The 27,269-nt window shown below is 35.4% G+C and overlaps 1 protein-coding gene across 1 annotated transcript; it reads left to right on the forward strand.

Moving 5' to 3' along the window:
* The first annotated feature begins 30 nt into the window (after positions 1 to 30).
* Positions 31 to 27,269, forward strand: ATG3 (autophagy related 3). Its single transcript, XM_036444569.2, has 12 exons — positions 31 to 526; positions 3,146 to 3,187; positions 9,238 to 9,287; positions 13,876 to 13,946; positions 15,455 to 15,562; positions 17,433 to 17,482; positions 19,286 to 19,367; positions 20,956 to 20,990; positions 21,221 to 21,376; positions 22,788 to 22,915; positions 25,117 to 25,185; positions 27,001 to 27,269. The coding sequence occupies exons 1-12, from the start codon at positions 455 to 457 to the stop codon at positions 27,080 to 27,082; spliced, it is 945 nt and encodes a 314-aa protein (XP_036300462.1). The 5' UTR covers positions 31 to 454; the 3' UTR covers positions 27,083 to 27,269.

Consider the following 27,269-nt stretch of genomic DNA (forward strand, 5'->3'; position numbering starts at 1 on the left):
TTTCTCGCGTCACGTGTCCCGAGAGGCCTGCGTCACGTGAGGCCCGGGTCGGGGCGGAGCTACGGCGAGAGAGGGAGGAAAGGTAGGGGAAGCCGGAAGAGGCGCTAATGAAGCCGAGAGAAGACGAGAGTTCCTGAGGGCAGGGGTGCGCGTGCGCCCGCTCTTTTGCTTCCCCCTCCCACCCCCCCCCAACACACCCCTGGGCCCTGCCGCCCGCCCTCGAGGCCACTCGCTGCTGCCTGGGGCGCGGGAGCGCGCGCCCCGTCCGCGCGCGCGGCGCCGGCCGCCCCTCCCCCGCGCCCCGTCCGCCCCGTCGCGTCCCGTCCCCTCGGGTGCCGCCGTCGGCCGCGTGCCTGTGCACGTCGGTGGCCGCGGGGACATTTTCTGACTCCTGGTTCCCGCCCGGCTGCCCTCCCCACCCCGTGGCGGGGCCGGCCGCTCCCCCGGCCCCAGGATGCAGAATGTGATTAACACGGTGAAGGGAAAGGCACTGGAGGTGGCTGAGTACCTGACCCCGGTCCTCAAGGTAAGCGGTGCGGGGACTGTCTGCCAGGCACTCGCTCCACTCCGCGGGCGCCGAGGACCGGGCCCGGGGAAGGAGTGGGGAGGGGGGACACCGGGAAAGGTGCCTCTCTCCCCCCGTGGTCCCCGCAGCTGTTTCCTAGGGCTTCCCGGCTCCCCGAGTAAACTTGGAGCGACGCCCTGGGCACAGTCCGGTCTCCCTTCTCAGCGCGCCGGGGTCCGTCGGGCTGCGAGGTGGTCCGAAGCCAAGTACCTCTAAGAGCGTTAAACCCAGCGGCGGTAGTCCTTTGAACTTTTTAAACAAAGATTTTGCTTCTCTTCAAAAAGAAAGAAAGAAAAAAAAAGATATCTATGCTTGGTCCTAAAATGACACATGTCACTTTTCCTCTCTATTGTGTAATTAAGCGTTTGACATAACCAGAGGTGGTTGAGGACCCAACCTGTTAGATTCCAGAGGGACAAGGGGAATTTGCAGCATCAGCAACACCATTGAACCCAGCTGACAGGCAAGCCCTCCCTTCCCCAAGTTTTTAAAAGTAGCTGAAACTGGTGGTTCATCTGGGGCATCTGGGATGGTAAGGAGCAGCGTTGCCCCTCCTAGATATATAACTGACTTTTACATTGGCAAGGCATCTTTTTTAAAGTGAAAATTGTGACACATTAGCTATTATTACAGGAGAGACTGGACGGTTTTCTTACTTTCAAAGGTAAATTTCTAGAAGTGTATTCAGGTCTTTATAATTATTTCAGAGTAAAGTTTGTTATTGCAACTTTATTTTTCCTTTCTGAAAAGAGCAATTATAGTGGTTGAATGGGGAGTTCTTGTTTAATTTTTTTTTTAAGCTTTCAACTAAAATTTTACTAATCTTGGTGTGGAGACGAAGTATCCATGGAAATGGTTCTCTTTATTCAGGAAGCTATTCTGGTACACTAAGGAGAATAGTGGACAGCTTTACTTTGCTCCTTTCCCAGGGCAAAGGGAAATGTTAGTTCTGTATTCTTTTTACATTTATTTCTGAGACTGATTTTAAAATAATACTTAGACCAAGTTAAAGAAAAAGTCAGAAAAGTTTAAAAATGAGAATTTCAACTCCTGCTATGCTCATATTTGTTTACTGTGAAACCCATCTTACTTGAGATTTTTCAGCTAATTTGAATTTGAAAACCATCTTGACAGTTGAATCATGATTATTTTGCATATTATGTCATTTTTCCAGAAATCTGTCTACCTAGGACCTAGGTATAAAGCATTTAAATAATACATGATTGTTATAACTTTTTAGTTTCAGGGAGAGAGGAGTAAAAGAAAAAGACCTTCTAAATTAAATATAAAACTGCTATTTTGTTGGGTAGTTGTATTTTATTGATCTTATAATAGAATTATGTTTTAGGAAATAATTTTACTTGTTCCCCAAACTGTTAAGGAAGTGTTAGCTTGTCAGTATGTATTTTTAATAAAGAAAGCTGAATTTCTTTAATACTAAAAATAAATTTGCCCCTCCCTGTGCAAACTTGTTGGTTTACAGAGAACATACTTTATAGTTTCCTACCAGACATAGGAAAGCAAGGAAAAAAAACAAAACAAAAAAACTAAATCCCTGGGAAAGAAAGAATTATTTTTCCTAATAGGTAAAAATGAAGAAAAACCATGGTTAGAAAGACATTAGTACAGTAAAAGCCAAAGTTTTTACAGTGGTCTTTAAGCCTTTTGGTAGAAGGCCCCTATGGACTTACCTATTCTATCCTTTGCTCACTTTTGCTTAGGCCAGTCTGACCCATTTTTTGTTACTCCATCAAGCACTCTCTTGCCTCAGGTTTTGCATTTGCCCTTCCCTCTGCCTCAAACACTCTTCACCCAGACAGACAGCCTTGTGGCTGGTTCCTTTCCTAAGGTCTCCGCTCAGAAGTTACCTATCAGTGAATTCTTTGTTCGCTGACCATCTCTGACCTCTCCGTACACCCTGGACCAGCCTATTTTCCCCTCTGCCTCATTTTTCTTCATGGTATTCATTACCATTTGGCTTTTGTCTCTCCACCAGAGAGTGTAAAGTTCTTATGAGGACAAAGATGAGTTTGCTCTATTTTATTTACTCCTATACCCCCATTAACTCAAATAGTGCACATAGTTATTCAGTTAATATTTGCTGAATGAATAATGTTCATAAATGAATCTTTGCATTGCTTCAGACTCTACCACAAAGTCTTACATATAACTTACAAACTTAGAAATATTTGGTAGATAACATCCTTGCTTTAACGAAGAGACTATTGCATTAGTACCTTGGAGATGAAAATAATGGGAAAGTGTTAAATGACTTTACAACTTATAGGTTTGGTTTCTAATATTATGCCATTTAAATGAAATGTTGGCTGAATTGTGGGATGTTTAAACATCTTTAAGACATTTTTACTGTTCCGTAAAATAAAGATATTTGTGATTTCCCCAAATTGTTGTTTTGAAATTTTTTCATGTCAGTTTTCTCCACTAGACATATATATTCCTTGAAGTTAGGTACCAGTGCTATGTTCCTTTTTTGTAAGTGCTCCAAACAGTTGTACCAAAAACATTTTTAATTTGAAAGTGAAAGTTGTATAATACTGTTATTCTTTTTGCTCACTTTAGGAATCAAAGTTTAAGGAAACAGGTGTTATTACCCCAGAAGAGGTGAGTGTTGAAGATATTCTGAAGCTATGATATTTTACAATTATATTAAATTGGGTGGCTTTTTTACTATTAAGAAAAAAGATATTTAACTTTAATTTAGATTTGAGTAAAAGTAGATTCTGTTGACTGTATTAGCAATTTTATAGGTCTTTCTGCTTCCCATAGAAGATGCAACTTCCCTCTTGATTTGCCACTTCTCATATTTCTTAGTGGTTCCTCTTTATTTGGAAGTGGGGATGGAAGAGGAAACGGAAAATATTCCTATCGTCACTTACCCTTCACTCATATTTGTGCTGTATTGAGCAGTGGACTCTGTGGCCTTTGTTGTCATGCTTTTGTCTAACCATACATGAGTTTTTCATGACTTTCCATTTGGAAACTTTGCTTCATTGCTTGGATATTAAGTTTTCTCTCAGTATTTAGCTTAAACATTTTATTTCTACATATTTAATGAGGATTTTTTTCTCACATTTTTTCACTTTTTCTTCCAACCAAGTAATATTAACTCTGCTTAATGCTGAAACTGATGGCTGTTTTAGAGGCCTGTGGAGTTTTATTGAACTTTTAATAAAGAATTATGTTCAAAGGAGTCATTTTACGTGCTCACCAAATCTATATAATAAAAGTATTCTCTTTCCTTTAGGCAGTTATTTTGTCATCCTTAGCGGAATGAATACTAACGTAAAAGTCCTTTTAGACTCCAGTTTTATGAATGGTTATGATTGCATCAGACTTATTTTTTTAATCATAATAAATGGCAAAGAATTTATTAAGCTTCATTTTTAACTCTCATTAAAAGTACCACTAATTGACAATAGAACTTAATCATTGTTTTGAGAGAAACTTTTTGAAGTAGACCTTGTTTTATGATTGGCTATTGCTGAAAATTGCAAGACCTCAAGCTAGAGAATTAACTGATCTTTCAGTTTTCAATTGGGATGGAATTTCTTCAGTGCCAAATCCTTTTGAGGTCTAAGAATAAGGATCTTTTACCTAAAATTGTCTTTATTTTTAGTGAAGTCACATAGTGGTGTGGAAAGAAACTAGAAGATCTGCCTTCCAGACCAGTTTCTCCTATTCTGACTCGGACAAATCAATTAAGCTAACCAGGCACAGGGCTCGTGTTTCCTTATTTATAAAATGAGGGGTCATGGTTAGAAATTTTCTGATGGATCCATTCTACCTTAGGCATCATGAGTTCAATATCTTGAATGCCAAATAAAATTAAGTTTTGATGTTAAAGATCTTAATGTTCTTGTCCAACAAAGGTGTAATGTAGACAAGACTCTTGAAACTAAGTATTTGAAGTCAAGAGCAGAGATGAATGTATACGGTTCTTTTTGCACTCTTTGGTTTTATCTCCTCTATGTGAAGATGACTACTTACTAAATAGATGAGTTAGAGATCCATATCATTAGTTATTAGATAGAGTTAAGCTATTTTAAAATAGCTACTAATCCTAAATTGAATAACTTTTACACTTAGTTGTATCATGAAGTGGGTAATACTAGATGTACTGGTTAATAATAGCGGATTTTGTAATCAAAGAAAGCACAATAATTTCAAGAGAAACATCAGAAGTACTTTATTCAAAGAAATGTCCATGCTAGCTACACATTTCCTCATCTTTCAGGTAACTTGTGGATACCATCCCAATAGAACTTTTCTTGTTTTGAGGCAAACCATTCAGACACCCAATTTTCCACTTCTTTGTATGTTTAGAAGTGATGCTCAGAAAGTTCGTGAGCCATCGATCAGAACAAGTGGTAATGTGAAGGAGCAAGGTCTGATGAATATAGCGCGTGGGATAATACTTCCCAGGCAAGATCTTTTAATGTGTCTTTACTGGTTTTGAAGTGTGTAATGGTGTGTCATCATGAAGCAAAATTACTTTGCCATGTCTTATGGAACATTCTGGTCATGGTTCAAATTGATTATTTGTTGTTGGTAGTGATCAGTATAATGGTTTCACAAGCTCATAATTTTTCTGCAAGTTGTTTTTAAGTTTGACACGCATCTTTACCCAATAATGCTTGTAATTATTGGTCTTCAAACTTTTTCAGTTGACCTGGATGTTTCTTTTGTCTTTCACATTGAAATCATAACTTTTAAAACGTTTAAACCAGCATTCACAAGTATCTTGAGATGGAGCATGTTCACCATAAGCTTCCCAAAGTATTCAGCAGCAATTTTCTTCAAAATAAAGTAATGAATAATAACTTCCCGCAAATACTCTTTTTTTGGCACAAAATTCGACATTTCTAAGTGTAAAAATATCTATGATGTTAACACCTTCAGCAAATTTGACATATGAAGTTTTGAAGATTGTTGTCAATACAACAAAATAGCAAACATAGCAAATCGCCTATATATCAACATATGTATAACTCCATCTTATTGAAAAAAATCTGCATTATTGACCGGTACACCCAGTAAGTTTTCCCTTTTTAAAAAAAAATACAAAGCATAACTAGCCCAGCTGGGTCCCAACCACATAATGCTGAATTGGGATAGAGCACAATTATAGGGTTAAGTTAAATTAGAATGACTCTGGAGAAGAAAAATGTGAAGACAGCCGAAACTGGTTTGGCTCAGCGGTAGATCATCGGTCTTTGGACTGAAGGGTCCCAGGTTCAATTCCGGTCAAGGCATGTACGTTGGTTGCAGGCACATCCCTGGTAGGGGGTGTGCATGGGGCAGCTGGTCGGTTTCTCTCTCATTGACGTTTCTAGCTCTCTGTCTCTCTCTCTCTTCCTCTCTTTAAAAAATCAATAAAATATATTTTTTTTTATAAAGAAAAATAAATGAGAAGACATAATTTGTTTTAGATAAATACTATACTGAGGTTTTTGTTTTCTCTTACTATTTCTAGGCTTCTGGCTGTCAGCCTCCAGATGTCTTTTTGTTTTCATTGAGAGGTGTGGAAGTCTTGTGTTTAAAAGAGGGTCAGCATTATCCAAAATAGTATTGTTTTATTAAAAATACTTTAATGTACAATGTCTGTATGACTTGATTGAATATAGTAATAAAGAACAGCTTCGAAAATAAAGTTGCTCAACAAAATGTTAATATTGATTCAGTCTTGTTGGGAGTTATTCAGTGTTATATAATATTTAGTCACTAAGAAAGCTACTGGAGAAAATGTTGAAAATTTAGAAGTTTGGGTTTTTGTCTTAATTTTATTTCACTTGAACATATGAAACATTTAATAATGGCCATTGCTAGTGAGGGCAGATGTACATATGTATTAATTATCAGTACAATTCTCTGTTCTTTTATAGTTTTCCTTACCTTCTAGTATTTATGTTATTTTTTTGATAAATACTACTGGAGTTACCATAGAATAAAATATTAGAATCTTATGACATAAAGGCAGTATCATTAAAGAAGTTTTTAAAATTTTTAAGTCTTTGTTTTGCTTGCATTTTGTTAAATTAATACTCTTTTGATGGTGCTAAATTAGTTTCTAATAGCTACAGTGTTAAATGCAGCATCTGGTCGAAATAACCCAAAATGCTGAAAACCTAGGGAAGAGAGTATTGTTTTCATTTGGGTTTTTTGTCTTTCCTTAATCAGTTTAACTAATAAAAAGGATTCTTGAAATAAAAGAAGATAAACAGTTGGTGTTGGTAATATAATGCTAAATCTTATTGTTATGTCTTCTTGGAAAATTACTCTCAGAATGCTTAGTTTATAGAGCTTTACTCTCTCAAATAAAATAGAGTATTATATACAGACTAACTTTTCTCAGAAAGACATTAGAAAATTAAAGACATTGCAATTTGTTGCTATGTAATAAACCCATGAAAAATAAATGATTTTAAGTTAGAGTTGTTGTGAAATAGTAATTGGGAAAGTATGTGTGCATATTGTTTGAGTTGGGGCACTGCAATTATGCTTAACAGACTTTCATTTTCTGCTTTAAAAAATAAGATTTCTATCTTGTAGCAAGAGCAGTTCATGTATAATAGAAATTCTCAAAAGATTAAACTACTTATTTCTGAGTCTGGTTTTTATTTTTTTTGGGGGGGGGAAAAGAAACAATAAACAAACCTCGTTCAATGTTCAATCTGCCCAGAAAGTCCAAAGTTTGTTAGAGAATTCAGTTTCTTAATTGTTCCGATGTTTTCTAAGTCAGTCCAAAAGCTTCTAACATTCCCTCATTATTTGGCACTCTTGTTAATATTCCTTTAAGACTGTGAAAAAGCTTTCAAAATTGGTTGTTACCTTAAGAAAAGGAGAGAGAGAGGAGAGAGGAGAGAGGAGAGAGAGAGAAAGAGAGAGAGAGAGAGAGAGAGAGAGAGAGAGTGAGAGAAATGTAAAAACTATTCTTGCATCACACGTGTCTATTTATTAGGTCTAGTAATAATTAATGTCGTTTTCTAATATTTTTTTTTTAAATCGAATTTATTTAAACAATACAACAAAATTTAATCAACAATATAGTTGCCGCTGTTTTCTACTACTTGTGCCCAACGCTCAGGAAGCATTTTAATCCCTCTGTTGTAAAATTCTTGTGATTTTGATGCAAAAAATTCGGTCAATGCATTTTTGAGGCATTCTTCATTATTAAATTTTTTTCCAAGAAGAAAGTTTTGCAAAGAACGAAACAAATGGTAATCGGAAGGGGCAATATCAGGAGAATATGCAGGTTGAGGGAGAACTTGCTATTCCAACTGGCACAGCTTTTCAGCAGTGATTCTTGCAGTATGCGGTCGTGCGTTATCGTGGTGAAGAATTACGCCCTTCCGATTAATCAGCATGGGTTCTTTTTCTCTTAAAGCTTGGGCTAACCTTTCCAATTGGGCACTATACACTGCACTTGTAATGGTTTGGTTAGATGGTAAAAGTTCATAATGAAGAATTCCTTTAAAACTCCACCAAACACACATCACTTTTTTCGCATGCAAGTCAGGTTTTGGCGTGGGCTGCAGAGCCTCATTTTTGTCCAACCATTGAGGCCGCCTTTTCAAATTAACATACAGAACCCATTCTTCATCTCCGGTAACAATTTGCTCTAAAAACAGCAAACGGTTTTGACGAGAGAGGAGCGAATTGCAAATTGTGACTCTTCGATTACAGTTGTTGTCGGTCAACTCATGAGGAACCCATTTTCCAAACTTTTGGACTTTGCCAAGTGCACGCAATTGATTGGAAATTGGTTTTTGTGAACAATTTAAAGTTGTCGCAAGCTCTTGTTGGGTAATTTGAGGATTTTGCACCAAAAGAGCTTGAAGAGCTTCTTGATCAAAATTGGACACACAGCCTCGACCACTCTTGTCATCTAACGAAAAATTTCCCTCGTGAAATTTCTCAAACCAATGCTGGCATTTTCTGGCGCTAACTGCATCTTGACCAAGAGCACTACAGATGTTTTTTTGCAGCCTCACTTGTTTTTCTTCCTAATTGGAACTCGTAAAGCATGCAGTGCCAAATATGCTCTTCATGTGCCATCTTCTTAGCCCTAGTTTTGCAACAAAAACCAAACCAAACAAACTTTTTCAAGCAAAACTTGTTAATTGCACTTCACACGTTCTGTAGATACCACGTGTTTGAAGGTTATGTCAATACAAGTCAATGCCAAGCAAGATTTTAAACGAATGTTTAAAACGACATTAATTATTACTAGACCCGATAACAAATTTTTTCAAGATCTTCTTTGACTTTTCAGCCACTAGGAAGAATCTCTCTACATTTTATTTCTCTATAAAATGATTTTTGACATTTTGAACCCTATGTCAATTTTATACATTTCATGATATGTATTCCTTTGACATTTAATCCAGTGATAGGAACAGATTAAAATAATAGCATTCAGTGTTTTGTTTTTTTTGTTCCAAAATTAAACTTATGGATGCTAAAAATTTTTCAGTTTTAATAATAAAATATCTTGAGGCTGGTAGAGCAGATTTGGTGCTGTTTGTATTTAAAATTGATTATTGGGTATCAAGAATACAGTGATGAACACTTTGGTATTTTGCCAACTTACATTCAGTAATGTTCAATTTTTCTTTTTCTCTTTTTTCATATTCCTTCTAAATCCTTAATAGTTTGTGGCAGCTGGAGATCACTTAGTTCACCACTGTCCAACATGGCAATGGTAAGTAAACTTGGGTGAAAAATATAAAATTAATAAAGGTATGACTTCATAACTATGGCAGTTTGAAAAATTGGTTAGGACATGAAAATTGGAATAACCATTCTGGTCCTCTTTAATAGATTTTTTTATTAAATGGTTCCCCATGATTTGAAAGTAAAGGAAGAAAAATTGGGTATTACCCCTGTTTTGTTTTGCTCTGTTAACACAAAAGATGGGTATTTTTGAGATAATTCCTTCACTAGGATCCCATTTCTTCATAGTGCTTTTAAAAAATCATGTTCAAGAGATTATAAATTCGATCAGCTCATTTTTTTCATATTAATGGGTATTGCATATTTCTATAACATTCATTAATGCAGAGATTTTGCTGTCTTAAGTTCTTTAACCATCTGACCTTTTATTAAAGTTCAAAAGTATGCTCCGGTTTTAGGAATTAACTCAAAAGTTTAAAACTTTCATATAGACTAATGTCTTTATTGAAAATCTGGTAATAGACTTTTATAATGTTTTATTTTCTTAATAACTTTTCTCTTTATAAAAGTAGTTTAATCAACTTAGCTGACCTCATATAATGTATTTTAAATATTCTGAATAATAGCAGAATGTGTTTTAAAAAATGCAGTTTTATTACTTTTAAGTACTCCTGGTAAAACCACCAGACAGACAGTTCCTGGAAAAGTGATCTTAATACTGGCAGAGCTATATAATTGTTCTAGAAATATTTGCAATTATTATTTACAAGTTGTTAACTTATTAATAGCCCTTTTTTCATTCAATGATACTTTTTCAATTATAGTTGAAAGGCATAGTTTTGATTTGGGAGAAGTGTTTCTAGAACTAACCAGGTTCTAATTGATAAATTTTCCTTAATATCTAAAGAGCTTAAAGAATTTACTCTTCTCTTCCCCTTAATTTTCATATTTAAGACATACCTCACACAGTTGTTACTGCTTATTATCAACTAATTTGCAAGGGTAGAGTCCCTAGGCCTGGCCTGTGATTGGGCCGATCTTCCCCGGCAGCCGGCCCCAACCCCAGCTACCACTGCTGCAGGTCACTCTCTGTGATCGGGCCCCGGCACCTCCCATGTCCTCCACCACCCATCCCAGGTTCCCAGTTACCCATCAGGCAATCAGAGCCTGTCAACTGGGTTGGGGGGAAGGAGGGCCAAGAAGTTGGCAGCCCCACCCCCCTTCACCTGTGTCCGGAGCCTGTGGGCTGAGGGCAGCTCCTGTATTGAGTGTCTGCCCCCTGGTGCTCAGTGCACATCATAGCCAACCAGTCGTTCCACTGTCCAGTCAGTCTGCATATTACACTTTTATATGTATAGATTGCTCTTTATCTTTTACAGCATTATTTAAGTATCAAGGCCAAAGTGTCAGATTTATTTTTATGTCCTTGTCTTTCCTATATGTATTTCTGTTCCATATTTAAAACTGAGTTAATATCAGAATCTCTGATTTAGTAAGTTTGGTTGACTTCCCCCCCCTCCCCCCCCCAATGTTAAATTGTAAGTTAAAACTATATTTACCTAGGTCTGGTCTATATTTTATGTATTTTAAAAAGTCAAATAAGTGTATAAAGTTTTAAGTAATACTCATTTTATGAACATAATTAATTTAGGATCTTCAATATAACACATTTTCTTTTTCAGGTTTCTTTATTATAATCTTTAATTATCTAATTTAGACATGTGATATTTAGTTTTATTATAGGGACTATATATATGTACAGGATCTTCTTTAGCTGATGGTGGTATATAGTTATACATTATGAATTGCAGTGATTGAAATAATTTCATTTTAACTTAGAACTTAATTTTACCCCACTCCAGTGCCCCCACTTCCAGCTGAACTCCTGAGGCCAAAGGAACAAGTTATTTTAAATCACTGTTTGAAACAATATTTTCGTGCTATGTATACTTTCATGTCTGTAGGTGTCATCATGACTTTATTATATCATCTTCTCTCAGAACTTCAGGCAGTGTCTTGGCATTGTTGAATTTGACTTTTAGGAAAGGTCCAAGGATGCCTACATAGCTACCTAGCTTTATTTTGTGCTTAAATAGATGGTTTTAGCTGTAGACTGAAGCTTGAGAAAGAACACAGCATACTCCAAGTTTATGCTCATGTGATTGTGATAGACATCATATACTATCACAGCTCTGGCCAATTCCAGTAAAAGATTCTTTGACCCTCAGGAGATTCTTTGAGCAAATTCTTAATGAGATATTCCAGAGAGTAGCACTGAAAAATCAGAAATGACCCACAGAGGGCATAGTGTTTAGAAGCAGGAGCCTTAGACTCACTTGACTCTTCCACTTTCTGGTTTTGTAACTGGAAAATCTTCTTTAAGCTCTTGTTTACTTACCTATAAAAAGGGGACATAAGGGTACCCACCTCTTAGGGTCCTGAGGATTAAATAAAAATAATTCATGTTAGCCTTGGCTGGGTGGCTCATTTGATTGCAGTATTGTCCCTTATACCAAAAGGTTGCAGGTTTGATTCCCAGTCAGAACACATGCCTAGGTTGCAGGTTCAAATCCCAGTCAGGCTGCATATGTTAGGCAAACAGTCGATTATCTTGCACATGGATGTTTCTCTCTCTTACTCTTTCTTTCTCTCAAATCAATAAAAACATATTTGGGTGAATATAAAAAATATGTATGTTAGAGTTCTAAATACTATCCTAATAAAAAAATAATATGCAAATTGCTGTACCTCTGCTACACCCATGTGCCATGCCAACCAACCAATCAGGAGCAAGTATGCAAATTAACCCAACCAAGATGGTTGTGGCCACAGAACAAGCAGGAGGCTTAGGTTTGCCCGGTAATGGAGGAAGCCAAGCTTTCCGCCTGCCCTGGCTTGCCTTGGCCTCTGCTTAAGGCTACAAAGTTATAATTATAGAAGGTAAATCCCAACAAAAATGGCAGCAGCCACGGAGCTGGAGAGAGCAGGAAGCTTGAGTTGCCCCCAGTGATGGAGGAAGCCAAGCTTTCCTACACCTTGGCCAGCCTAGGCCTCCACTCAAGGTATAAAGTTTCAATTATAGAAGATAAATATATCAACAAAAATGGCTGTGACCACAGAGCAAGCATGAGGTTTGGCTCCGCTCAAGGCTACAAAGTTTCAATTATAGAAGATAAATAAATCCCAGATACCAAGGCCTCCGCTTGGGTCCCTGGGGGGTGTGGCCAGTCTGCAAACCACCACAGGCCCGTCACCCAGGCCACCCCACGCCCCCAAAAAACCCCACCCTGATTCAGGACACCCTTTAGGGGAAAACAGCTGGCCCCCACCAATGTACCAGGCCTCTATTCTATCTAATAAAAGAGCTATATGAAATTGACCATCCAACACACAAGATTGCTGCCCCCATGTGGTCAAAGATGGCTGACCCCACATAAATGCAAGATGGCTTCCACAAAATGGCCAGCAGGGGAGGGCAGTTAGGAACCAGGCCCATAAGAGAGGGCAGTTGGGGGTGACGGGGCCTGCAGGGAAGGGCAGTTGGGGGAGGGGGGGCAGGCCTGGAGGGGAGAGCAGTTGAGGGGGGGGACCAGGCTGTCAGAGGAGCAGTTAGGCATAAATCAAGTTGGCAGGGGCGTGGTTAGGGGGTGATCAGGCTGGCAGCCATAAGTAATTAGGGGCAATCAGGAAGGCAGTCAGGCGAGCAGTTGGGAGCCAGCAGTCCTGGATTGTGAGAGGGATCCCAGATTGGAGAGGGTGCAGGCTCAGCTGAGGTGCACACACACTCTCACCCCCCTGCATGAATTTTGAGCACCGGGCCTCTAATATTAAGCACTCAGAACAAGTTTTTTTGTTTTCAGTGGTTCAATGTATCTTTCATATTTTAGTTCCAATTTTAATAGTGTGGCAGGAACAGAGATTTTGCTAACTACCTACTTTGTTATATAATGCCATGCAACTATTTTTCAGCCTCTTGGTCTCAAGGTGAGCAGTACTTTAGGATTAAAAATCTGAATGTGATTATACTCACTAAAACATCATTTTCTTTTTATTCAGAGGGAAACATAATAGTCATTCTATTGTACTTTTTTATCTAATATTTAATCCAAATTCTCTTAGGTCTGTTGTTTGTATCTCTTAGTACATCTACACTAATAAAAGAGTAAGATGCAATTTGATCATACCTTCGTGGTGCCCACCAGCCAGTTAGGAGTGAGTATGCAAACTAACTCAACAAAGATAGCAGGTTAATTGGCAGACCTGGGCCGAGTGGCCAGGGGCGTTCTGCACTGCCCCCAGCCGCTCTGGGCCTCTGGGCAGTGTGGGAAGGCAGAACGGTGGCTCCGGGCCGGAGCGAAGGCGGTGCCCACAGCCAGGGGAAGGAAGGACCATTCTGGCACGAATCTTCGTGCATCGGGCCTCCAGTTTAACTTATAATAGTACTATGTTCTTTGATGCTCTGATGTATATCACTTTAATGATGTTCTTCCTAAAACAGTTTTTTCAGGTGTGTGGATTGTATAGTTTTGAGATTTACATGTGATATCTTCTGTTCTGTCTCTGCCTTTAAATTTTTGTTTTATTTTGTATTTTGTTGCTTCTCACCATTTTTAAAGGGCTTCTGGGGAAGAATTGAAAGTAAAGGCATACCTACCAACAGGCAAACAATTTTTGGTCACCAAAAATGGTAAGAATTATGTTGCATTTATTAGTAAATTTTGCAGTTATATATTTTTAAAAAACACCTTATGATCTTAAATTTGTGCTCAAAGCTGTATGTACAGCTGCTTTCAGACAAATTTGGAAATTGGATGAAGCTCTGGGTTTTCTATTACTGAGGTATTTTTTTCCTTATCTGATTTTTATCTTTTTTATTTTTTTTACCCAAAATATCTAGTTTTAAGATATAGAGGAAAAGTGCCCTAGTCAGAATTGGACTTCTAATTAGATTTTTTTTAGGTTTATTTCACAATATTTTAGCTGTTTAACTTTGATCCTCTTTAGATTTAAATTTTTTATAGAAGATGAAATTGATACTACCTTGGATATCTAAAAGCTCAAAGTTAGAAAATTTATTATTCATAATGTCATTGAAAATAATGTCATATTTTGCCTATAGGTACATATTTTGCCCTTCCTAAGAGTAAATTAGAATGAGAATATATTAGAATGATTCTCATTCTAATTCACTCATAGGAAGGGCAAAATATATATAAAATATGTTTCTTCTTTCCTACAGTATATTTTTATTAGAATTAATAATTTATATACTGCTTGTTTAAAAAAAAATCAGGGTATTAATAGCAATTTGTTGACCATCATGTTTTTGCTTTATAATTATTTAATTTTAGGCATATATGTATAATAATACCTGTTAATTGAAACATTTGACATATCAGAAACTCAATGCCATATTGTACAATAGAGTAACATTTAGCAGTGAATTTATACTAGTTTGCTCATTATGAATGCTGGAGGTCACCTCTACCACCTCTGAGAATGACAGGTGGTGCCTTCATGTTCTGAGAGTAAAACTATTAACTTAGTTATTATTCATTAGCCTTATGTTGAATAATATCATCTCTGATTTCACAGTTTGCAGTTTCCACAGACCATTAGGGTAAAGAATTTATAGAACACCCTCAGTAGAGCCTTTCTACTTGTCTTATAAAAATAAGCTATTTAGCCCTGGCTGATGTGGCTCAGTGATAAAGTGTCAGCCTGAGCACCGAAGGGTCTTGAGTTTGATTTCTGGTCAATGATATGTACCTAGGTTGCAGATTTGTTCCTGGCCCCAGTCACGGATGCGTGCCAGAGGCAACCAATTGATGTGTCTCTTTCATATTGGTTTCTCTCTCTCTCTCTCTCTCTCTCTCTCTCTCTCTCTCTCTCTCTCTCTCTCTCTCTCTCTCTCCCCCCCCCCCTCCCCCCTCCCTTCTTTCCACTGTATAAAAATCAATGAAAAAAGTATCTTCAGGTGAGGATTAACAAAAGCTACTTAGGGAGAGATAAATGCGGTCAAATTATGTGTCTGTAGGGAGACTATAACTCTAATCATTTTCATAAGGAGAACTGCAATATTCTCTTAATATTTTGGTGACAAAATGTATTTTATGGTTTAAACTTTATATTTTTAAAAATGGATTTATAGGAAGCAGAGTATGTGCTTCTAAATGTATTTGCCATTTTTTATAGTGCCATGTTACAAGCGGTGCAAGCAGATGGAATATTCAGATGAATTGGAAGCTATCATTGAAGAGGATGATGGTGATGGAGGATGGGTAGATACTTATCATAACACAGGTAAGAGGCAAATAGAATGAAAAATTATATGATTTGAGTTTTTAAAAACTATTTTATAATCTTTTATAACAGTTTTGATTTAAAATAAAGAAGAGCACATAAAAGGTACAGTAGATTTTTACCAGAAAAGAAACAGGGAGGACAAATTAGAAAAAATTCCTCTTGAAGTATACCATATTTCTATAGTACTGCTACTTCATTTGAAAATACCCATATCATTGTCTTTATTTCTAAAGAAAGGAAGAAAGCCAATTAAAAATACCGAGTATGCGGTCCTGGCCAGATAGTTTATTTGGTTAGAGAATCATACTTATACACCAAGGTTGCGCGTTTGATCCTGGATCAGGGCACATAGAAGAATCAACCAATGAATGCATAGATGGGTGGAGCAGTGGATGGTGTTTCTCTCTTCCTCTCTCCCTCCCCTTCCTTCCCTTTCCTTTCCTCTCTATAATTAATAAATAAATAAAAAGAAAGACTGAGTATGCATACTACTTTACTTTGAATCCCTTATTTGCATGTCATTCCATTGATGGATGGTGAGTTTTAGGACAGGAACCCATACTCATATTTATTTTACACTGGCATTTAAAAGTATTTAATAATTATTTTTATAATGACTGCAAAGAGGTTTGTAAAGACCATGAAGGTATAGATTCATTGTTGAATCCTCAATATCTACCTAGTATCTGACACAGAAGTTATTCAACAAATTTTGTTAAAGGATTTGACTAAATTTAAGACATTCATAAGTGTTTGCTTGCATAAGCTGTTTGGAATTCTGAATATGATTTTTTTATTCCAAGTCCTAAAAACTTACTTTGTCACTATATTTATATTAACTATGGGAATGCATATTATGTGCTGCTATAGCTAACTACCATTTATGACTTAGTTTTACTGAAGAAAGCATGTTCTGAGTTTAAATCTAGAATACTAAAAATAAATTTGCTCCCTGTAAGCCCTGGAGAATAGGAGACATATCAAAAGTAGTAGTAGAGCAGGGTTTCTCAACTTTAGCACTGTTAGCGTTTTGGGCTAGGTAGTTCTTTGTTGCAGCATTTTCTGTATAATACAGAATGTTTAGCAGTATCTCTGGGCTGTACCCACAGGTTTTTTTCTTTACTATTTTCATCCTTTTTGAACTATTTAAGTGAGAACACTGACATATTTTGAATTAGAAATGCTATTTAGCTGACTTATTGTTCCATTATATGCTTAATGCCACCTTCACTGAGACAAATAGGTTCTGAGGTAATTGTTTAATCAGATGCAGTGGTTAGAGCTTTGAACCAAAAGTCAAAATGTGTGGATTTGAATTCCAATATCTCACTTAACTAGCTGTTATTTTACCTGTCTAGAGACTTTATTTCTTCATAGGGAGAAATTATTACCCTAATTAGCACACAGGACAGTAGGGATTAAATAAGATGTGGAAACAGTAAAACAGAAAGCCCTTTATAAATGTGATATAGTATTAGTACTTCTGGGTGTCCTAGATTTCTGAAGCAAATACCTTGTTGAGAAAATTCCAATGCAGGTTTCAATAAAATGTAAATGTGCATCCTATAGTCTCAATCTACATATTTTTGAGAATGAATATGTATTTTGATAGCAATTCATAAGCAAATTAAATGAATAGTAAATGAGGGATGGTAAAATAGGATAATTTATAGTAAAATATCTTTTATTTTAAAAATTTGAGAAGTACCTTTGGGATTATTTATTTCTATTAGAATTCATTAAAGTGTTGCTAATATTGGCTTACTTTAGAGAAGTTGTCAGAATTTAAGTAATTTTAAGTGTTTTTATATTGCTTGAATTAGAAAAATGTTTACAACTTAAATATTTTATGCACAATTTTAAACAGGTATTACAGGAATAACTGAAGCAGTTAAGGAGATTACACTGGAAAGCAAGGTACTTGTTAATTAGATATGTTTCCAAATTTAATGACCTAATATATATAATATATATATATATATATATATATATTATATATATTAAGATTACTCATATTTTTTTCAAATTGATTATTATCAAGCTCTTTTATGTCCTAACCCCTCCCCCTTTTTGTGTATTAACATATCAAAACACTACTATTTCCCATTGTTTCTCTTCTTTTCCTTAATCTGTTGTATGGTTAAGAGAAACATTTTTTGAAATTATAACTAGTAAAAACTAATTTTTACTAATTGAAAAGCCTTCTAAGCTACTTTAAAAGAAATAGCTTTTTATTTTTAAGTATAAATACCAAATGTTCTATAAATGGAGACTTTTGAAGTAGTTTATTTACTTGCTAATTAGTAGATCGTAATGCTATGGTTTAAATTTTTTATTTTAAACATTATCTTAAGCAATTTATTAATTATCATTTTTTTCTTAGTTTACGGCTAATGAGTATATTTTTGCTAAATCAAGTCTCGGAGAGAATAGACAGAATAAGTGAACTCCTTTTTTCCTTATGAAACATTCAACCAGTTACTCGTTTAAGATATTCTTCTTTGCATGTTCTTGTTATTTGAATCATTTGGGATTTTTAACTGGGGCTTAACAGAAAGTGTTAGAAACTAAAACAAATTTAATTTTTTTCAGTGCACAACTTTATGCTTGCTAGAAATTCACTTTTATGTTTGCTTGGGTACAGTTCATTTGAATTTGTACTTTTTGGAGAATTTGAATGACTAAGGAGAAAGCTTTGCTGCGTCAAAAGAGAGCATCTTGTTTACTCCAGCCGTTAGTGTATATGCTTCAGATTTGAGGAATGATAAATGGTAGAGTAGTTTGGATGATATTGTTTTGATAGGTTTATGGGAATTCTTTCAAGAATTTTTAATAAACGCAGTAGTGGTTAATATGGTACTTGCTATGCCACTTAACATATTTATGGCGTACTATAATGGGTGGAGAACATCCTGCCGAGGGCCGAGAAATCCTTTGGTCTGGCCCTGGTAGACATTAGGGGTGAATTAATTAAAATTTCCCTTAATGATCAGTTTGCCAGATGTTGCCTCACCAAATAATTACCCAGATACTTTCTTCTGTGTTTCACGTTTTTGTTGTAATAATGGCATACTGGAATATGATCTAAGTTTCCAGTGATAAATAAAATCATCACTAGTTGAAATTGTAAATTAGGTAAAAACTAGATGTCCAACTTTTTGACTTCAGAATTTTAGAATATTAATTTGTGAAAATGATAAGTGTATAGGCTTGTCTTTGGCTAGCATTATTCTTTTATAGTGCTAATTGAACTGAAATCTTATGTGTTGTAGTAGTTGTAATTGCTTAATTCAGCCAGTATGCTCATAAATTAGAATATATTGTTTGATTTATAATAATAAATTTGACATATAAATGTATTGTGATTTATAAATGTATAACTTTTTGTCCTTTAAATTATGTGTTTAAGTTAATATAACTTTTAGTTGATTTTCTAATAATAATGAATTGGTTAACTAAAAACAACTGGCAACTATTTTTAAATGGTTAACTTAGATGATTCATGGTGCTTTTATAATGCTTTTTATATTTTTCACAGCCCTTAGCACAAGACTTAACGATTGATTTTTGCATTTGTCATCTCACTGGAGGAGTTTCTTAAGGATAAGAACTGTCTTATCACTCTTATTTTCACTGGTTAGCACTGTGCTGGCATGTGAGTGCGTGGCATTAGAACTAATGAACATATTTAAGTGACTTTAAATATAATTAATTTTTAAGGATAGTATAAAACTCCAAGATTGCTCAGCATTATGTGAGGAGGAGGAAGAGGAAGATGAAGAAGAAGCTGCAGATATGGAAGGTATTTGCTTTCATTACACTAGAATATTGATTTGGGAATATTAGTAATTTATGTGGATTAAGAAATCGTCATTGAGTTCTGAATTTTAACATGATTCAGCAAATTTTTATTGAGTTATCTATTGTCTTGGTATACTTTTTGATGCTGGAGATAAAGCAATAAACAACAAAAACAATATATAAGCAAATCATTTACTGTATGTATTAGATGGTCATAAAAGTGTTAAGGAGAAAAAAAAGGGGGAGAATAAGAGTGTCTTAAGAGTGGGATGAATGTTATAATTTTTAAATATGTTGATGAAGAAAAATTTCATTGAGAATATGCCTTTTGGGTAAAACCTTGTAGGAAGTAAGTGAACAAGCTATTTGGATATCTGAGGAGGAGTGCAAAGGTTCTGAAGTAGGAGCATGTTTGGCTTATAAATACTCTGAGGAGGCTCCTGTGTTCAGAGAGAAGTGAGGGGAGAGTCAGAGAGGTAACCTGGGGGTAGATCATGTAGGGCCCTGGCTTTAACTCAGAAGTGAAATGAGAAACCAGTGGGGGGCTTTTCAAAGTAGAGGAGTGACTTAGAATGAGATTTAACATTTTAACAGAATGTGACTGCCATGTTGAGAATAAACTGAAGGGAGGATAGGATAACAGGAGGCTGTTTGGTCATCTAAACAAAACACTCAAGTGGAAACATTGAAAATGATGAGAAACAGAATTCTGGTCATATTTAAGGGCCCAGGGGTGTGCAGAAGGATTTGCTGCTGGAATGAATGTGGCATGAGCAAGACAGAATAGTCAAGTGTTTTTGACCTGTCCATCTGGAGTGATGTCATTAACTCTGATGGGGAAAACTTGGCTGAATAGCTTTGGAGGGGGAGTTCGGAGCTTGGTTTTGAACATGTGATGTTTGTGATGTCCCTTAACCATTCATTTGAGCCATAAGATAAACAATTAGGTATCCAGGTCTGTAGTCATGGAATAAATATGGGAGTCATCAACATTTAAAGCCATTGAGATTAGTGAAATAAATCATCAAGGAGTAAGTGTAGATAGAAAAGGTCCAAAAATTGAGTATTCCTTACTGGCATTCTTTTGTATTGTTTTTTAAATGGTCCAGATGATGAAGAGGAACAAGCATAGGAGATAGTGAAGGAAAAATAAAAAAGTGAGAGCAAAGCTCAAAAAAAGAGTATCTTAAAAGCTGAGGGAGGTCAATTTAGATGAAAACCGGGACTATATTGTATTCAGCAAAATAGAACTCTCTGGTGACTTCAATGAGCACGTTTTTTTGCATTTATATAAATAGCCTTGTGTATGCTATCGAATCCCTAAAGACTTTACAGTTTTATTATGCCAGTTGGTATTAATAACTATAGCACAGATCAAGCCTTAATATGCTGACTTTTTCTCCAGTCTGGCTTTCTACTAGGTAAAGTTGCTGCTGCTGTAGAAATATGTATAATCTCTCATATATTTATTCGTTATTGTCAGAAACAAAAGCAAAATCCAATTTTTCATTGATACTCCGAAGTAATATACAATTTGGTTTACAAAATTATTTTGAAACCAATTAATCTTTTGTTGCTTTTTACAACAGAATATGAAGAGAGTGGATTGTTGGAAACAGATGAGGTTTGTAAATTGAGTTTTTTTTAGTTAATTTTTAATGAATAAAGTTAGGGATTAGTGTTTTTATTAATACCTTGATATTTCAAATAAGTTCTTCAAAGCATATAACATTTTGAGTTTTAAGTCACATCTGCTTTTGAAAAATAAATACATAGGGTGAGAAAAATAGATTTTCTAAAATGTCACATTCATAGTGATTTTAATAGTTGTAAATTTTTTTCTATTATTGCCAGGCTACCCTAGACACAAGGAAAATAGTAGAAGCTTGTAAAGCTAAAACTGATGCTGGAAGTGAAGATGCTATTTTGCAAACCAGAACATATGACCTTTATATTACGTATGATAAATATTATCAGACACCACGACTATGGTTATTTGGCTACGATGAGGTAAAAATAAAAATGTATTTTAATGTAAATATTTTAAATTGTTGGATTTAATTTCTTCATCATTAGGTCTATTGATATATATTGTATGTGGCCTTTAAAATTTTAGATATCACTTGTTTTATAATTTTATAGTTAATATTGCACTTGATTCTTACTTTGATTCTTATTCAATGTGACATCATTCTTAGTAAGAATTGAACATAAATAATCTGTTATGTATTTATTACTTGGTCCCTGATCTTATTCTTTTTAATTGTGAAGGAAATTGAACTTGGTTTGTTGTAATAAATTTTGTTTGGGATTACCCCTGTTGGATAACTAAGCATTTATACAATGACTAGAGGCCCATTGCATGAAATTTGTGCAAGAGTAGGTCTTCCTTTCCCAGCTGCTGGCACCCAGGACCTGGGCTTTCCTCGCAGCCCCAGCTTTTTCTGGAAAGATGTCCGGTCTAACTAGCATACTGTGCTTTTATTATAGACCATGTCACATGTGTATGTTTTTGGTTTTTTAATCTTCACTGGAGGATATTTTTTCCACTGATCTTTAGAGAGAGAGTGGAAGTGAAGGAGGAGGGGGAGAGAGTGAGAGAGAAACATTGATGTTAGAAAGACACATCGACTGGTTGCCTCCCGCATGTGCCCGAAACGGGACCAGGGATCAAACCTGCAACCCAGACATGTGCCCTTGACTAAGAATGAAACCCAAAATCCTTTGGTCCTTAGGCCAATGCACTAACCACTGGGAAAAATGTCCAAGGCACATGTGTGTCTTTTTCCCTTAAGACAGAAAAGTTTATTTTTAAAAGTCATCCACTTAATTGAATTAAAGGATAACTAAAATAAAATTTGTTTTACCTGTTATTCCAATGACTATCAATAGGAAACAAGAAAATACAAGAAAGCCAAAACCAGTTTGGCTCAGTGGATAGAGCATTGGCTTGTGGACTGAAGGGTCCCGGTTTCGATTGCAGTCAAGGGCATGTACCTTGGTTGTGGGCACATCCCCAGTGGGGGGGTGTGCAGGAGGCAGCTGATTTATGTTTCTTATTGATGTTTCTATAATTTTCTATCTCTCTCCCTTTCTCTCTGTAAAAAATTCAATAAAATATATTAAAAGAGAATACAACAAAATAGGCCTAAAAGCTGAGTTATAATTATAAAATGTTTGGATAACCATGAACCTGCCTTTTCATGGGATCTTTACTATGTTAGCTGATGGTTGATGTCATATAGTCTGATGGACAATCAGGCTTTCTTAGTATAAAATTTCCCCCAAATAATCTGGCAACTCTAAATAGTCTAGAATTCTGAATTGTGTTATGGGAGGTGGAGATGAATATATTATAAATATTGAATTTTAGGCCTAAAAGTTTTTAAATGATAACTTTAAAACATTTTTATGGTTTCAGCAACGGCAGCCTTTAACAGTTGAACACATGTATGAAGACATCAGTCAAGATCATGTGAAGAAAACAGTGACCATTGAAAATCATCCTCATCTCCCACCACCTCCTATGTGTTCAGTTCATCCATGCAGGTCTGTGTGTGTGTGTGTGTGTGTGTGTGTGTGTGTGTGTGTGTATACTTCATGGATTTATTACTTGGGGAGTTTATAAATGTAAACAAAAACAAAAAAAACAAAAAAATACTGAATATGCAGATAAAATTTATCTTATAAATTTGTCTTATGCTTTTGTGCTTAAATACATAAGAAAAAGGCAACAAAAAACTTTCTAAATTTATTTTAAATTCAGTTAAGAATATATTTTTATTCTTTGTATGTGTTTAGGTATCGATCTTGATGATTTTATTCCTATTTTTATCTCCACGAATAGTTTGGATGATCCTTTTTGTATTAAAAAATACTATTAGGCATGGTTTGCTCTGTCATGCTGTATCTTTCTGTGAATATGGAATATAAAATTAACCTTGTGCTTTTTCTAGGTGACCTATTTATCTCCTTTTATTGATTAGTGAAGGGAGATGCATATGTGGACTTTCTATTCTCCTTTACTCTTTAGTCAAGAAATTTTCAGTCCTACCAAATCAAGAACATTTATAATTTGGGATTTTCTTTATATCATTGTGTTTTCAAAGGATCAAATAAGTGAAGCTGAATCTATACATGATTTGTTCAGAAATTTCCTTATAAAAAAAGAGGTGTTATATGCCAATTTCTTTGTTAGTTGTTTCTAATGGGTAACTTTCACAAAATTATTGAGAAATTCTGATAACAATTTTCAGATGAAAACTCTGATATCCCATTGACTTATTCAATGTAATGTTCTAGTTTTCAAAAATTCTTTAATAGTTTCTTCTCATTTTTTACAACCTCTTTATTCTTAGACTTTATCCCATAGAAAGTTTGATTCATTTTTCCAGTTTATGTCAAGAAGTATTAATATTGCTGTGAAAAGTAATTGATGCATCATTAGTTTTAGTTTTTAATTACTTAATCTAAAAGGTTTTTATCTTTGATTCTTTTTTAACTGAGATTTTAGGATGGTACTTGTTAAATTTACACTCTGAGGTGTAAATTTTACCCAATTGGTAAAAGAGATAAGTAATTTAACTGAATTAATTTTATACAATTTTAATAAGTAACTATTATATAATGACATAACATGTAAATATGGCAGAAAATCTGGGGGGCCTGTAAAATGACACTTCAAGGACAATTTAGGCCTTGCCATGGCTCATCTCAGATTATGCCTTCATAGCCTCAGAGTTAATACATTTAATCTCTTATCTTCTAAGTTAAGTGCCTTTGTTATAAAGGTTGTATTCATAAAAATTAAAGCATTATATCTTTAAGCCAGGGTGATATAAAGGATTATGCATTAATTTTGTTCATTGTCCTTTTCTCAGTTTATATGCCCAGACAATTTTCTTTTGTATAGCACAGAAGAAACACCAATTGGCTATGAAAGGATTTGTTGGTAGGACAAAAACTTCAGATAAATATCTATGATAATAAAAGCATAAAATGCTAATTAGACTGGATGTCCTTCTGGAGGAAGCTGGGTCTGCAGCCTTGGGATGGAGGCAGCTGCTGTGGCTGCAAGGGACAGATCCAGGCAGCTGCCTTGGCTGCAAAGGCCTACTCTTGCATGAATTTAATGCATCGGGTTTCTAGTTCTCTGTATAAAAACAAAAAATACTTCGTAATAGAATCAGATAAAGTTTACAGCACAAATGAGAAAAAAATATCTAAGCTTTTTTACTGACGAGTTAGCTTTTCTTTAATTCAGTTTTGGCTTATTTTCAGCTAAATATTTAAACAGCCAAAATTACAGCATTATAAGTATTCCCCCTCCCTTTTTTTATTTTTTTATTTTTTTACTGTTACCATACATGGTTTAATTCTTTTTCTTTCTCAGCAGAAAGCCTTTCTCCACAATTCTGCCTTGGCATGATTTCCCTTTCTCCAGTTTTCTATCTGCTCTGTATTCCCCCCATCCCAACTCTCCCAGCCTTCCTCCCCCATTATAGGAAAACTGACTGGTACCATTTTTGTTCATCTGTGATTACCAGAGCTTTTTAAAATTGCCCCTTCTCCAATATCTGTCTTCATGACTCAACCATCTGGCATGCTGGGGAATAGGGAGAATGTCTTATAATGTAACTATTATATATTAAAACTGATTCAGTGACAATAAGGTAGATTTCTTTACAAACAAAAACTCCTGTTTTGGTCTAATTGATTTATATTCATAAGATTTGTCTTTTTGCTTTTAGGCATGCTGAGGTGATGAAGAAAATCATTGAGACTGTTGCAGAAGGAGGGGGAGAACTTGGTGTTCATATGTATCCTTACCTGTTTATATGACTAGTGGCAAATTGACTCCTAGGATTTTTTGCCAGGGAGGCAGGGATTGATTTAGTTTAACCTTAATGGCACAGTACCTATAACTTGTTTTAGCCTCTCATATCTGGAAGTCTTAATGGGAATATTTAATTTATTTAGAATGTGTTATATTGTGATTATTCTGCCTTGTTCAGTTGAACAGCACATGTCCCTGTGTGTACCAGTTAGGTCTGCCTTGTTACAGAGACTGAAACAAGTTTTCCAAATGCTCTTGTTTATTGAAGAGGCAATGTGGCTAAGCTATATGAATATAAAACCATTGCTCTTGATGAAAAAGAAACTCAATGGACTTAATTTATTGATGAAAGATGAGTAGTCTAATTATTTAGAGGATAATACATGATTACTTTTTCCCTAAGTATATATCCAATTTATCATGTTATAAAATGTGCTTTCCTCTCAGGTAAAAGTAAAGTTCATTTGTGGCAGTCTGAGGTCTCTCTGAAGCAAAGAATTCAACTTAAATAGGTTAAAAAATAAAGCAATTGAAGCATATTTCAGATATTCTTAAAATATAGTATTTTCATTTTCCCCCATTTTTTTTTCTTTCATTTTTCTACAAGAAGGGTATACCCTTCTTACTATAATTGTCTTCTGAGATTAACTCCATTCTCTGGGGTTATCAAGATGAATAAATTAAGTAAACTTCTGAATCCTGAAATGTGTGTACCCATAACATAGATTCATCAAAAGCAGCCATAGTCAGTGGTTTAGATGCAAATAGCTTGAATTAGTTTTGTGCTAGATTGATATTACACATGGTGGTTCATATCCTTATGTGTTAGATATAGGTTAAAAGGTGTTACACTCTTGATATTACAGGTAACCTAAGCATTGCAAATAAAGTGCATCTCTCAGAGGTACATGAACCAATTTGATATTGAAACAAATCAAGGACTTTTGGTCCAAATTAAATTTATTCCTGAAATTCTATTATGCATAATTTGAGCATTCTCTGTGGCTAGGTAGCAACTTGGAAGACTATATATAATTTAAAATTGAGTCATCAGTTCCCCCAGTAAAAACTGAGCTCCTAATGTTTTCAAGTACAATGAAATGTAGAAAAAAATTCAGGGTTTTATTAAAGATAGTCCAAAATAACAGATTCTGTGCCAAATACAGATGCCCTAACCTAGAATTGGTTCTGATGGAGGGTTTCCACCTAATTTTTTTTCTCTTTTGCTTCAGTGCTTTTATATTCTTTAACCCATCTCATTTTCGAACATACTAGTTTGTAGACACATGTGTCAAACACAAGGCCCGCGGGCCAAATCCGTCCCGCCAGGCCTTGCAATGTGGCCCGCACCGTGCTGTCATCACTGCACTCCGCTGCGTTTCCATCACAATGACAGTTTATGACTGTTCAGTAAACCATTCGGCCCGCGATTTAGGCTGGATTTTAGATTTTGGCCCCTTCTCTGATTGAATTCGACACCCCTATTGTAGACAGTAAGAGTCATTTTAACATGGACAACCTTGTCTTTATTTTTATACCAAAATAATTGGGCATGTATAAACTCTTAACTCAACAAGAATTTTCACATTCAAATATTTAAAGGGAATGGAAAGTTACAGAGAGCCTCAGATGGACTAGACACAGCTTGCATGAGTGAATTTTTTAAATATACTTGATTTAAGATCTTATCTTAGGTATTTTTTCTGAGAAATTATTGCTTAATAAAATAGATAATTACAATGTTAGCTTAAATCATTGAGCTATTTACCAATCTATTTTCCTTAGCCAAAGACCTCAGGTATCTTCTAATTTTCTTGAAATTTGTACAAGCTGTCATTCCAACAATAGAGTATGACTACACAAGACACTTCACAATGTAACGAAGAGAGTTTACAGTTTATCCTAATCATTGGTTCTGATTTTTAAAGAATTAACCCATAGATGTGACCATTGACCCTCTTCATCAATATGTACAATTTCTCTAATAAAGGGACTTATATGTTTATGCATTAAATAAAAAAAGTTCCACTACCAGCCTTATTTGTTTAATAAAATTGAGTGTAAAGA

Source organism: Pipistrellus kuhlii, unplaced genomic scaffold (genome assembly GCF_014108245.1).
Source record: "Pipistrellus kuhlii isolate mPipKuh1 unplaced genomic scaffold, mPipKuh1.p scaffold_m20_p_2, whole genome shotgun sequence".
Classification (NCBI taxonomy): Eukaryota; Metazoa; Chordata; class Mammalia; order Chiroptera; family Vespertilionidae; genus Pipistrellus; species Pipistrellus kuhlii.